The sequence below is a fragment of the Haliaeetus leucocephalus genome, unplaced genomic scaffold (genome assembly GCF_000737465.1).
Source record: "Haliaeetus leucocephalus isolate CR32 unplaced genomic scaffold, Haliaeetus_leucocephalus-4.0 Scaffold140, whole genome shotgun sequence".
Classification (NCBI taxonomy): Eukaryota; Metazoa; Chordata; class Aves; order Accipitriformes; family Accipitridae; genus Haliaeetus; species Haliaeetus leucocephalus.
Genome location: NW_010972576.1, coordinates 15,108,809 through 15,121,823, shown reverse-complemented (window position 1 = coordinate 15,121,823; position 13,015 = coordinate 15,108,809). Strand labels below are relative to the sequence as shown.

At 41.9% G+C, this 13,015-nt stretch overlaps 1 protein-coding gene across 1 annotated transcript in view; it reads left to right on the top strand.

The window, feature by feature from the left end:
* Nucleotides 1-12,762, top strand: part of ETNPPL (ethanolamine-phosphate phospho-lyase) — a 13,348-nt gene extending 586 nt beyond the window's left edge. Inside the window, exons 2-13 of the mRNA XM_010586243.1 lie at nt 1,373-1,491; nt 1,654-1,813; nt 2,699-2,773; nt 4,560-4,653; nt 5,655-5,771; nt 7,529-7,611; nt 8,138-8,363; nt 9,228-9,382; nt 10,124-10,213; nt 10,429-10,559; nt 11,433-11,500; nt 12,355-12,762. Of these exons, the coding sequence (XP_010584545.1) occupies nt 1,373-1,491; nt 1,654-1,813; nt 2,699-2,773; nt 4,560-4,653; nt 5,655-5,771; nt 7,529-7,611; nt 8,138-8,363; nt 9,228-9,382; nt 10,124-10,213; nt 10,429-10,559; nt 11,433-11,500; nt 12,355-12,486 (1,450 nt within the window). The 3' untranslated portion in view covers nt 12,487-12,762. The remainder of the gene's footprint in view (nt 1-1,372; nt 1,492-1,653; nt 1,814-2,698; nt 2,774-4,559; nt 4,654-5,654; nt 5,772-7,528; nt 7,612-8,137; nt 8,364-9,227; nt 9,383-10,123; nt 10,214-10,428; nt 10,560-11,432; nt 11,501-12,354) is intronic.
* Nucleotides 12,763-13,015: the final 253 nt, after the last annotated feature.

The following is a 13,015-nucleotide window of genomic DNA, read 5'->3' as shown; positions in this document are numbered from 1 at the left end:
TGTGTGGGGGGGGTGGGTGCAGGAAAGCTGCCCGCAGCTCCGGCCTGAGCAACACTCCTGGCTGGGCACATGTCTTATCCCACTGCATCGCAATAGTAGTTCCTCCAGAACGTGCAGCTTTAATTCTTTCCTCAGTAGCTGTCACCGAGTGAAAAATAAGTCCAGATTGTTGAAACCAGCGCTATTTGCTGATTGCATCCTAAATGCGGGGCCTATATAGAAAGCTCACTAAAGATTCATAAAAGTCATGGCCTCATCAAGCATGCGCAGCAACCTCTATTTAGGGGCCAGCTCAATGTTAAGGGACTCTTGCCTGTGCAAGGATTATAGGATTGGGCTGTGCTGGGTGAAGAAAAAGAAACTTTCACAGAATGGACTGACACGTTACAGAAGAAAAAAACTGTAGTCAAGAAATGGCCAGAGATGATGTACACAGCTTTTAAAGTGTACCAAAGGAGTAGCCGAAGATGTCAGAAAAGATCTATGCAATGGGGCTGGAAACTGTGAGAAAGAAGGTAAATCACTTCACTTCCTAGGAGTCACACTTATACAAGTTCATAGTCTGACAATATATCTGACAATAACTTTGAGTTACCTGGAAACAACTATTTATCCAAGGCCAGAAGACTTCCCTTCTACTCAGTGATACCATTCAACATAATTACATAGATGGCATGTTCTCCAAGAGGAAGGAGAAAAAAAAAAAAAAAGAGCGTTTAAAGAGTACTTTGGAAAATTTTACAAAGAGCTTGAGTTTTGCGGGAAGCCAGCATGATTTAGGTGCTTATGAAAAGCTGCTTTTAAAGATTTTATCCAAACCAGTCAGGATGAGATAGTGAGATTTTTAGGACCTGCTCAGCACCTCTGAAAATAAAGCCTGCAAGGCATTAGTGTTTTGTTCTTGAATTTGACCTCTATACGGTACAGTCATCCATTCCATAATGAATTTTTGGCTATAGTATAAAATAATGCATAACAACTTAGTTTTATTCCCAGCGAGTTAATTGGCCATACATGTTTGTAAGGCATGTAAACAAGCAGAGCTATAGCCTAGAAACACAACAGGACATGTAAGGACCTGGAACGGCTTGCAATCACTGTGCTCCTGTGAAACTGCTTGCAGACAGGGACATGCTTTGAAAGCGCCCTTATTAAAGACCTCCTTCTGTTCCCACTGTGCCTGGGGAGGCGTGCAGGGCCTGTTTTTAATTTGGGGAAGAGCACTGCTTGACCACCATCTGAACCACTCACGAGCTCTTTGCAGAGGGTGACAGTTGTCTCCAGAGCTGCAAAAGATCAACCCCCTCAACACTCAAAGGAGGGGGAACAACTGAGAAAACTAAAATGGTGTTATAATTTTTTTTTTTTTTAGGCCTTCCTGCAAAGTTTTCTTTGCCAAGGACCCTCTGAAGATAGTGTGTGCTCAGGGCCAATATATGTTTGATGACAAAGGAGAAAAATACTTAGACTGTATCAACAACGTTGCTCATGGTAAGCAGTTTAACTTGTAGGACTGCTTCTATTGCTTCATTTCTAATAGGGATCAGAACACACTTCTTCCAAGTGATGATGTTCACAGTGCTTCTCTGAATTTCTTTGTGTGGTTCAGTAACTGACTGCTTGCTAGTAATAACTCATTATTTTCTTCTTCAGTCGGCCACAGTCATCCACACGTGATAAAGGCTGCAACAAAACAGATGGAACTGCTCAATACAAATTCTCGGTTCCTGCATGACAACCTTGTTCAGTACGCACAGCGTCTTACAGCCACCCTGCCCGAGAAACTCTCTGTTTGCTATTTTGTTAACTCTGGGTATGTCTGAGTATTTATTTTTTTTTCCATTATGACTATTTTGCTTCTGTTTGAAATGGACACTCAGAGCAGCTGGGTCTAAATCTTACTAAATAGGACTTATTAATAAGCCACAATAATATTTCCAGTACTGATCGAAGGATCCTTCCTATTTGCAGGTGTCATATTTAGTGTGATGGCCCAATGCAAGAGAGCCAAAACATGAAACTGGTCTACTGAATGCTATGCAAAAAAAGGGGGGGGGAGGGGAAACAAGAAAAGGAAATTAGACTGCAAATTGGTGAACACTATGTACAGATTAGTGAATGCTATCTGTAAATTGGCATATGACCTTGGAAACGAGTAGTCTTCTTCAGGCGGTTCGTTTAGTCTGTGATCACTTATGTTGCCAGAACAGACAACCTGCAGGGACTTGTGAGCCGACGGGCTGCTATGGGTCAGGCTAGAAGTTTGAGTCTTCATCTGGGGAGCAGATCTGCATTCTCAGCTGCCTGGTGGTGCAAGCGCTGGGGAGGATGGAGCTGTTGTGGAGAGTGGGAGATGGGGCTGGCACACTGTTGCCTTTTGAGGGTTGGTGGCTGCATTGTGCTCTCCAGCTGCAAAGCAATCTCATTTGTACCAAGAGGAGGTAAATGTCTACAAGCAAACTGGAGGAGGGAAAGAAAGCATCTCTTTGTTTGCTGTTTACACAAAGAGCTGTTTTTTCTTTGCCCTCTTACATGGTATTTACGGTCTCAACCTTAGCATTGTAATCTGTATAGTAACAGAGCCTGCTGTGTTGACTTATTATATCCATTAGTCCCATGCCTCTTCTTCTGTGTCAGAATACCATTTTAATTGGAAGTGCTTCCTCACTATTTTGTGGCTGTATCTGTTACTATGCAGGTCTGAAGCAAATGATCTTGCTTTACGACTGGCTCGGCAGTACCATGGGCACCAAGACGTGATCACCCTTGAAAAGTAAGTACATAGAATAGCTTATGTGAATGCAGCCAGCAACTCCTGTCTTTACTTCAGAAGCAGCTTTGCAGCAACCCCCTGCTGTTTGTAGTTCACTGCCTGCTGAAAGAAAAGCTTTGTTGCTTTCATACTAGAACAGGTCAGGAAATCCCTTTTCCACATTTGGATAAATGCAAGTTTTGAAGATCTCTGAAAAATAAGCTTGTCAGTCACCCTAGAAGGTCAATCACCTGTTATAGGGCATTTCCCACAGAGCCTCCCAAAGCAATTCAGGCCAGAGACTTGAATGTTGGATTTCAATGTCAATGAGTGGTCTGGTCACTGGGCTGCTCTGGAAAAGGGCCTTCTGTTTGTCACGCCTTGCTGGACATGTTTCTTTTTGTACAAATAAATATTCAGTGGTCAAGAAGAAAGATCCTGGAGCTCTGCAATGGTGCTGCACCGATGCTCAGATCTCCTTCAGTGAACACAAGTGCACACACAAAACCAAGCAGCTCCAAAATCAGGAGGCATTGAGAGGGCCGTCAGCCATGGGGAAGGTGGCCGACCACGTCTCTGGGTTTCCATATCCTAGATGCAGCTGTAGGGTTGGTTACACTGCTGTAGGGCTGGATCTTCTTCTCAGACTGTGATTAGAAAGTCCAGCCAGAGCAACTGCAAGAGCACGTGTCTCTGTCTGAACGGCACAAAGCTTGTTTGACTCAGCTGTGCTCAGATCCCTGTTAGCCTTCCTTGACTCACGTGGCCAAGATTTAGAGCTGCTGAGAGTAGCTTCCATCAGGAGAGGCTGAGGATGGAGCTGGCTCTGTCACTGTTTCACTGCCATGTCTTGTCTTCCTGAACACCACAGGGTATTTCTTTGCCCAGGTCCCAAGGCTCTGTAGGCTTTTGCCATAGCGACCATCCCAGTCAGGATGAGCTTTCTGTCCTTTCTTTGTGTCCATTGGCAGATTTTGTTGACTGGCTAGTAGGAAGGTGTAAAGAAGACAAAGGAGTTCAAAAAAACATCCTCTCTACCCTATGTGTGTGCTACTATGAGATCGTGACATGTCTTTGATTTGGTTTGAGGTTCCCCTCGCTTCAAGTTTATGGGTGAATGAAAGTGTTTATTCCCTGAAAGAAGCTGCTACATGCTTTAGGTTCAAAAGGCTCTGTTTCCTCATTTCTAAATCAAGTTGGCCTCAGTAGTAACCAGCTTTAGCATACTCTGCAGTATAAAGCTTTTATATTCAAACAATATTCATCCTTATCCTGAAAGCGGCTTCTGCCAAACAGTCTAGACTGTAGGGCCTTTGGGGCAGGTAGTGGTGTGCTGCTGCTCCATAAGATCCCCACTTTCCAATGCAATGCATGCTCTTGAGAGTCTTTGCAATGGTGTTGGGGTCTAGCTTGCAAAGCTTGGGTTGGCCAGAGTGGGGTCCACAGGCTGGAAATGAGGGAACTGGACCCCCACTTCAACTGCTAGGTAAGGCTGCTAGGGCAGCCACCTTAGGGGCAGTGCAGTCCATGGGTCATCTTGGTCTGTCCTCATGCTGGTACTTGATGTTATGCAAGAAAAAAAAAAAAACAAACCCTCCTGGTTCCAGTCTTGCTAGTGAATTAAAGTCAGCAGCAACTTCATATTGCCTTTGAGAGAAGGACTAAATTAAATCAAGATCCCTTCACAAACAGTGCTACTGTGTTGCAGATACAGTTGCTTATTCTGGATTATTTATGGGCACAGTTGTAAATTTAGCTCTTCTATATATTTGGCGAAAAGTGACTTCGATATTTAACACTCATGCAGTGCTTACCATGGCCATGTTACATCTCTGATTGACATCAGTCCCTATAAATTTAATCAGCTGGGAAAGGACAGCAAGAAGGAGTTTGTGCATGTGGTAAGTGTAGTTTTTTGCTTTTTGTCATTTTTATGCCTGTTATGCAGCATATTGAATTACCCACTTCTGGTGTAAATATGCTTTCACTCTGTTTTGCTGATGCTAGAGTACCTATACTTGGCTGTTTGTCAGTGGATTACATACAGCAAAATTGTTTGCTTTTGGATTTTACAGAGGGTATTTTAGCTGTGAGGCTGATTTCCTTCAGTGCTACAAGCTTCCTGAGTCACTGCACTGTATAGTTACACAGTTTGAAGAAATTAGCCAGTATCTGTTGTGTTGGTTTGACTAAAGATATGCAGGACTTTTGAGTCTACTTCAAAAGACTGGAAAGGCAGACCCCACAAGTTCACACAGATCTGGGTATAGAGCTCATGGGTGTCCAGCTGATACTGTTTGATTTTCAGCCTGCACTTGTGTATCTTACAAAGACAAAAATCATTCTCAGCCCAGAGATGTACACCAAGCAGGTCTTTCCTATCTAGACCTCCTTGCATTAACCACACTGCCAAAGTAGTATCCACCTTTTTATACCACTTCCTTTCTCTTATTTACTGAACATCTGCCAACACTGTTTGTAGAGGCTTGAAGGTCATACAGATTCATACCATGACTAGGACGCTGGAAGGGACGTGACAGACTGGAAAACCCCATTCTCCAGTTGCAGAAATGGATCTTTCTGCAAGAATCTGAAATAAAATGATGGACACCAGCATTCAGTATTGTGTCTTGGGGGAGAGGACAGACAGTCTTGAAAGGTGGATGAGGTAGATGATGGCTTTTTCAACAGTTGGGTCCAGTAATGTTGAACACTTCACATGGCGGGATTGAGTTTAAGCTCCTGTAAGGATTTTTGCAATACCATGCAGAAATTCAGGCTGTACTAACTCCTGTTATCTATCTGTGTGGAAAGACAAAAGCTCAGAGCAATAGAAAAGGAAGTAAATGTTTCATAGAAGGATGGGCATAAAAAAAAATAAAAATAAAATTGGTCTTTTCAGGCTCCTTCTCCAGATATCTACAGAGGAAAATATAGGGAAGACCACCCAGATCCAGCAAGTGCTTATGCTGAAGAGGTGAAAAAGATTATTGAAGAAGCACAGAAGAATGGACGTAAGGTGTGTGTCTTGTGCTCTAGAAATGCTGAGGCTTCATCTATTAAGTGTGACATGGGGGCATGAAACAGGCAACTAAGGACATGTTTCTTTACTCATGTTCCCTTGCTTCCCCCGCCCTTCATTTTTCTGTGGTGGGTTCTATGGTCAAAATGGGCCATTTTTCCACCTGATGCTCTTAGCACAGTTTCTCTAGACATCAATGAAAGGATCAATAATACAGTTCTAAATAAGCAGCTACAACCAAAGCAGTTTAATTTCCTTTTTTATGCATTGAATCAGTAGATTGTAAATATCTTAGGGCAAGCTTTGAGGTCAGCTGAGAAACTACATCACAAATTCTAGCAAGGATATATAAAAGTCTCCAGGCCATGGAGAAAATATGCTAGATAAAATTTGATACTACATTTCTGAGTCTAGTAGATTAAGATAACTTTGGAGTCATCTAAAAAAGGTGAACCTTTCGATCATATACAGTATGACCTTGATAAAACCCAACAATTTCTGAACAGGTTTACCTAAAATGTGTGTTAATGTTTTGTATGATGGCATGAGTGTTTTGAGACATGTAGGGCTTGATCCAAATCCCACTGAAGTCACAGAAGGCTTCAGTGGAGATTGGAACAACAAGTTCCCTTCTAGTCCAATGGACTTACATCACTCTTCTTTTAGTTTCTTCATCAACTTTTTTTTACTCTCTACTAACGGATAGTTTTGTTTTTTTCTTCCCTTGTTTCCTTTCTTTTGCATATTTCTTAGGTTTTGGTGACATAGACCTGTGGCAGGACAAGTTGTGCTAAACGCTAAGCCTCACATGCTATGGGAAGCTTCATACTCTTTGGCTGTAGCATGCCTCTTCAAATATAGTATACGGTTCTTTACACGTTACTGCTCGGCCTTGTTTCCAGGAAGACTGCACCAGCCCAGAGAGACCTCTTGATGCTCAGGGAGGGGTTCACAAGTGGTGTGGGGATGCAATCCCTTAAATAGCAGACTTATGCTGAGACTTTGGGGTAATATCGTATCTCTGCTGCATAGACCTCTGCTGTTGACAAGAAACGAATTTTGATGTTCCAGTGTATCTGATCTGCTGCTCTTACCCTTCCTGACTTGAAATAACTTTCTTTTTCATTCCTAGCAACTGGAATTATTTCACCTGTAGAATTTTTCTCCTCTATTGTCAAGTGCCTCGTGCTGACATTTTACTTGTGTAGTTGTTTGCATTAGGCAGGGGTGCCCAAAGTGTAGCCTCAGGTCATCTTACAGTTCAGCTTTTACCCACCTCTACCTGGTGTTCAGGATTGAACAAAAAAGCTGATCACAACATATAGATGTTACTGGAAAGCCTTGGCATTAAGCCAATTTCATTAACCTCTTGGGGAAAATGGCAAACACTGTTGTGTGTCTCCTGTAAATTGAAATTTGTAAATAAATTTACAGAGCTCCCAGGAGCCTGATTCAACGTCCACTGACACCAGTAGGTGTTTTCCACCTCAACAGCTGTAGGACTAGGGCTTAACGAAGGTCCTTGTATTCCCATCAGGTTACAAAGGTGGCCCTGGCTACTGCAAATTTGGGCACCCCAGATTACAAAATGAATAAATTCTTTAACCATAGCTGTTCTAAAGAGCCCTCAGTTGTCCAACCCATTGCGTGATTAAATTAAGGCATACATTTAAACGTTTATTTCTAGACTGTTAGATGTTTGTGCAAAGGTGGAGTAGAGGAACACAGCTCTCACCTGAGTTTGTTTTTTGTAGATTGCTGCCTTCATAGCCGAATCCATGCAGAGCTGTGGAGGCCAAGTAATTCCACCTGTGGGCTATTTCCAGAAAGTGGCAGAGTACGTACATCACTTCAAAAGGGCACAACTGGAAAATTAACCAAAGAAACAGGTTTTTCACTATGGGCTTATCCAATCAATTCAACTGTCACCCTCTCTTGTTCTTGGCTGTATGTGGTTCCTTTCTACTTTTTGAAGAGTGTGATTCCACTTCTGCTTTTTATGGAACATCACCTGACTAGCTGTTTTGAGCTGGATAATTGCCTTTCCTTTTCTGTCTTTAATCCTCAGGCCATAAGTTTGATAGAAGATGAAGTTGAACCATCATAGATACAACCCTGCAGTACCATTACAGTACCCCTAATTTGCATCAAAATACCAGATTTTTTTTCTTAACATTTAGCAAACTAAAAATTTTATCAATTGAAATAGCTATAGCTGTGTTTCAGCAGCCACGTTCTTTCTTTTTTTCCTAACCTGGTCTCACACTGGAGAATTTGTGTAATACAAACTCCTTTGTCCTAGATTGCCTACCCAAGACATGTACCGCAGCACTAATCATTCAAACTATTCTATTTGTTTTCAGGTATGTGCGTGCAGCAGGTGGACTGTTCATAGCTGATGAGGTCCAGGTTGGCTTTGGCAGAGTTGGGAAGCATTTTTGGGCGTTCCAACTGCAAGGCGAAGACTTTGTGCCTGACATTGTCACCATGGGAAAGCCCATTGGCAATGGCCACCCTATGTCTTGTGTGGTCACAACAAGGGAAATCGCTGAAAGTTTTGGTGCCTCTGGAATGGAGTATTTCAATACAGTAAGTTCGTAGGTGAAGGTATGCCTTTTTTTCTTTTGGTCTGCATTTAGCAGTTAGAAGTTGTTCAGGTGACTCAGCTAACATCTACATCCATTACTGCATCACATTACTAAGAGTTCGAGTCAACCACAGTCTAAGATCTAAAAGCAAGTGTAGAGGCTTTGAAATATGCTCTGTACTGAGTAGCATATCTTAATGTGGACCAGCACTAGCCCTCTGGCAAGTCATGCATCTCAGCTCACCTTCATACAAATAAATTCTTCCTTACTTTTCTCTCTCTCTCTCTTCCCCACTCTGAAATGTTGACCGTGTAAAATTTCATTTTCTGGGATAGGCTCTGTGCTGGTGAGGCTCATGCCCTGGCAGACCTTGCTCTGCAGTTGTTACCTAACAAAACAGCGACCCTTTACCAGGAAACATTTGAGCTGCGTGCATGCCACAGAGGAACAGCTTTCTTCTTTACCAAGTGTTCTTTCTGCTTCTGTGACTGAGCCTTCTTCCCAGCTACCATGAATCCCCCTGGAGTTTATACCCTCTGGTTGAAGAAGTCACCCACTGCCCTTCACAGGAATATTTTGCCTGCATATGCAATCAGCTAACCATGAGAGCAGCTTGAATGCTTCAGCTGTGAAATCTTCAAATTACTGAAACCCGAAGCAGAGGAAGAGGGAGCCCCTCTCCTGGGCCTCTTACACTGCCCAAAGTGGTGGGCATGGTGCTCCACAGCCCGTGCGGCACAAAATTGCCACCACTTCAAGCTTTCCTCACAACATGCCAAGCAGGAGAGGCAAGTGAAAACTACATGGATAGACACAGATGAACGTTTCTGATGGGTTTTGTTTTCCTATTTGTCTTTACTGTCAGTTTGGAGGCAATCCAGTGTCTTGTGCTATTGGTTTGGCTGTGCTGGAGGTAATAGAAAAAGAAGATCTCCAAGGAAATGCTACACGCGTAGGAAATTACCTCCTGGAATTGCTGGCTGAGCAAAAGGAGAAACACCCCTTAGTGGGAGATATCAGGTAGGTGCCTTACAGCAATGTCAGAGAAGAATAAATGTGCTAGAAAAATAAACAAGTTTAGGGTGAGGGGAACACAGAAACATTATGTCATGATTATGCTACACCTCTTTTTTAAAATGGACTACCCAAAACTGATACTGTAAGGCAGTGCATTTTTCAAAAAAGTCATCCATCCATCTGCTTGCTTAGGTGTAAGCATAGCCACTAGAAAAGCTCTGGGAGAGAAGAGCCATCCATGTGCAATAGCCCAGTTGTCAGCACACTATTGGGACGATGGAGACCTTATTCAAATCTCTGGGCCATTTCATTTGGAGATGTTAGTGTGGGTTTTCCTCATCTCATGTTACTACCAAGATAATTGCCTTCAGGATTTTGGGGCAGGGGGTTGTGTTGTGGCGCTTTTTTAGTTCTTGTTTTTGGTTATTCGTCTTCCACAGCTCCCTGGCTTGAGGTTTGCAGGATAAGAGAGAAAGAAAATTATTCTATCATTCTTAACTGGCCATGTAGCCTTAATAAGCCAGCTAAATTTATTTATCCAGAAATATCTGTTATCCCACTTGATTGTCTGAAGTAGCCAGTGCCAAAAGATGACCAAAGAGAAAGTCCTCTTTCCTGCTCCTTCCCCGCTTGCACCCCAGGGAAGGGATTGCAGTTTTTAGAAACAGGTTTTGCATTTGCAGCAGAAGGCTTGGGTTACTGACACTGGATTTCACTTGTCTGTATTTTTTGTCTCTACTCCAGGGGTGTTGGATTGTTTGTTGGAGTGGATCTGGTGAAAGATCAACAAAAGCGAACACCAGCCACAGCTGAAGCCCTTCACCTTATTTACAAGTAAATGGTTTCTAAAGATTATATGCAGTGATCAAACCCTCCTAATATTCCCCAGCAGTTAGTCATTAATTTCAGTTTAAATTTGTGTAGCTTTTGATAACACAGTACTAGAAAAAGAAAAGTTTCAAAATCTAACTCAGCCTCAAGGATCTGTCTGACAGGACACAATATAGTTTTATACCTGTGTCTAACACAGATGTTTCTTCTTTCCACAGGCTGAAAGAGCATCAAATCCTTCTTAGTGCAGATGGACCCCACAGAAATATACTAAAATTTAAACCACCAATGTGTTTCACAATGGAAGATGCAAAACACGTAGTGGAGACAATTGATGCACTTCTCACAGGTATGTATGTTTTAGTGCTCAGAGGAATACTCTTCTTTGTTCATTTCCAGATGACCCATTAGAAACACCAGCCACCATAATCTAGACCATTACGTGCAAGGGAAAGTAATCAATTACATTTCTTACCACTTGTCCAAACTGCTGTTCTTAATGCCAATTATTATAAATAAATAAAAGGCCCCATATGTACTTCATCCAGACTTCTAGGCAAAATCCTGCTCTTGATCCTTTCTCTCACAGACTCAGTGTTACTACTTATTTCTGGTCGCATATGCTATATGTTAAGGAGCGAATACATTAATTCAGCACAGGCCTGAAAGACACTGCTGAAACACTGTTGAAACTTTCCGTAATGTGCTCTACCTTTTTTTTGTTTAACTGGCATACTGGAACATGATTGTCTCACTCAAATTTAGCCTGAAGGTTTTCAAGCTCTATTTATCTTCTACCTGGGGACCAATCCAGGGAAAAATAATATGTCAGGTATACTATTAGTGTAAGGACCCTCGAAGCCCATTCTACATCGAACGCTCCCATCTCCTGAGATTATAACAACTGGAGTTAGACTAGCATGAACCTGGACAAAGGCAGAATTCGGCTCTGAAGGTCTATCTGAACCCCCATGCTACAGTCAAGCTGCTGATCTTGTTCTTTTCTCTAAACACCCCCAAGCTACACAGTCCTGATACATTAATCACCTTGCCACAAAAAATGTTTTAGGAAATATTCATCGTTCTTCAGTTATTCTTCTGTGTGATAAATGCACAGAGGAATAGCTGATTAGGTATTTTTTACTTCAGCCAGCTGTTAAATTGACTGTATGCTTACTTACCTGTGATTCTTTTTAATTAATTATTTTATTACTTTTTTTAGAAATGGAAGAGGCAACTGGAATGAAGACAGAAAATAATGCATCTAAAAATGCACAGTGTAAAAGAAAAGTATGTTTTGAATTTTTTTTTAACTCTTATTCAGATAGGTGTTTGGCAAATCAAGTATAAATTACTTTGGTAGAGCACACCTTCGTTTTTGGTGGTGTGAGTGCTTCTGTGCCTTGAAACTGAGCTCAGAACATAATCCGCTACTAGAAACCCAAGAGGATTGTGTTACTGGGGCAAATCTAAAAAGGGCTGAGTAATACAGACCTACAACAAGAAACATATTATAGACAAGGCCCTCGCCTTGTCTGCAGAGAAGACCAGCCAGACTTTGGGCTGCACAAAATTGTGAGCTCAGCAGTCAACTATTTTACTAGTTCTAGGTACTGTGTGCTACTGATGGCTATTTGGCTTTCTAAGCAAGCCTTCAGCCTGGAAGGTGTCCAAGTTTTCAGAGAGTTCCAAGGATTTCGTTTCCATCATAGCACTTTGAGTACGAATGGCTGACATGCATCCAAATTAGGACTTCTTAGGTTGCAGCCCCAGCTTTGGATAACTCATATATAATTTCTGACCCCCTTAAAAACACATCACCCACTGTGTTATAGGAAAGCTTGCTGAGCTGTCCTTTGGTGAGTTTTCCAGTGATGCTGCGAATGGTGGGAAGGCAATAGGGATTTAGTAATTAAGGCAGAGACCCTATGGATTACTGGCTATCATCTAGATTATACTAGATTTGGGGTGCAACCCTCCTCTTACAGACATTTGTACACATTCAGTTCAATTTCTTTCAAAGCTAAGAAGTTGGGCCACTAAAAGAGGAGGGTCAGGCAGAGCTACCTAATGGGAACCAAGTCCAATGGCTGACTGTTGGAAGACATGCACGTACCTTCACTGACACTTCATTTCTGTTTCAGACAACTGAAGGGAGTTCTCAACCAGAAGGTGCAAATGAAAGCATCGGCCATATGAATGGAGCTGCCTGCAGACAAGAAAATGGGCTTTATTCTAAAAAACCCTCGCTGTCAAGTAAAAGAATAAGAACATGAAGAGGGAAAGTTTCCTCATTCAGTTTGAATTTGTGTCCAGCTTGCTTTTGAGAGGAAGAGTGCAATAGTCCAAGTCTTAGGATCTGTTTGAAGCCTAGTCCTACTTTCATAAACTGGCTGAATTCCTATTAGCTTCAATAGGAGTTTAAAATACCTTTTCAGATACATGAGACCTGCACCACATGGCTTGAAATCTAGAAGTGACAGAATAGACAAGTGATATAGAAATACCTTAGTGCTGATGGCAGGCTTGTCATAGGTACACAAACTCAGTGAAATCTGTGGATTTACCCACATTACACAGAATCTGAATTGCTTAACGACCATACAAGCAATGCCAATCCTATTATTAAAATTATATGCTTAACATGCTATTTTTACAATATTTTAAGTTTCAATATGTAATATTGAGATGTTAATTACTTCCCATGTTTTAATGGCTGAATTCTTAAAAAAAAAGCTTGAGAGAGAAATCATTATTATCTTCCAGTGTAACTTAGGTCCTATGGATCATATTCCCAGCTGATGT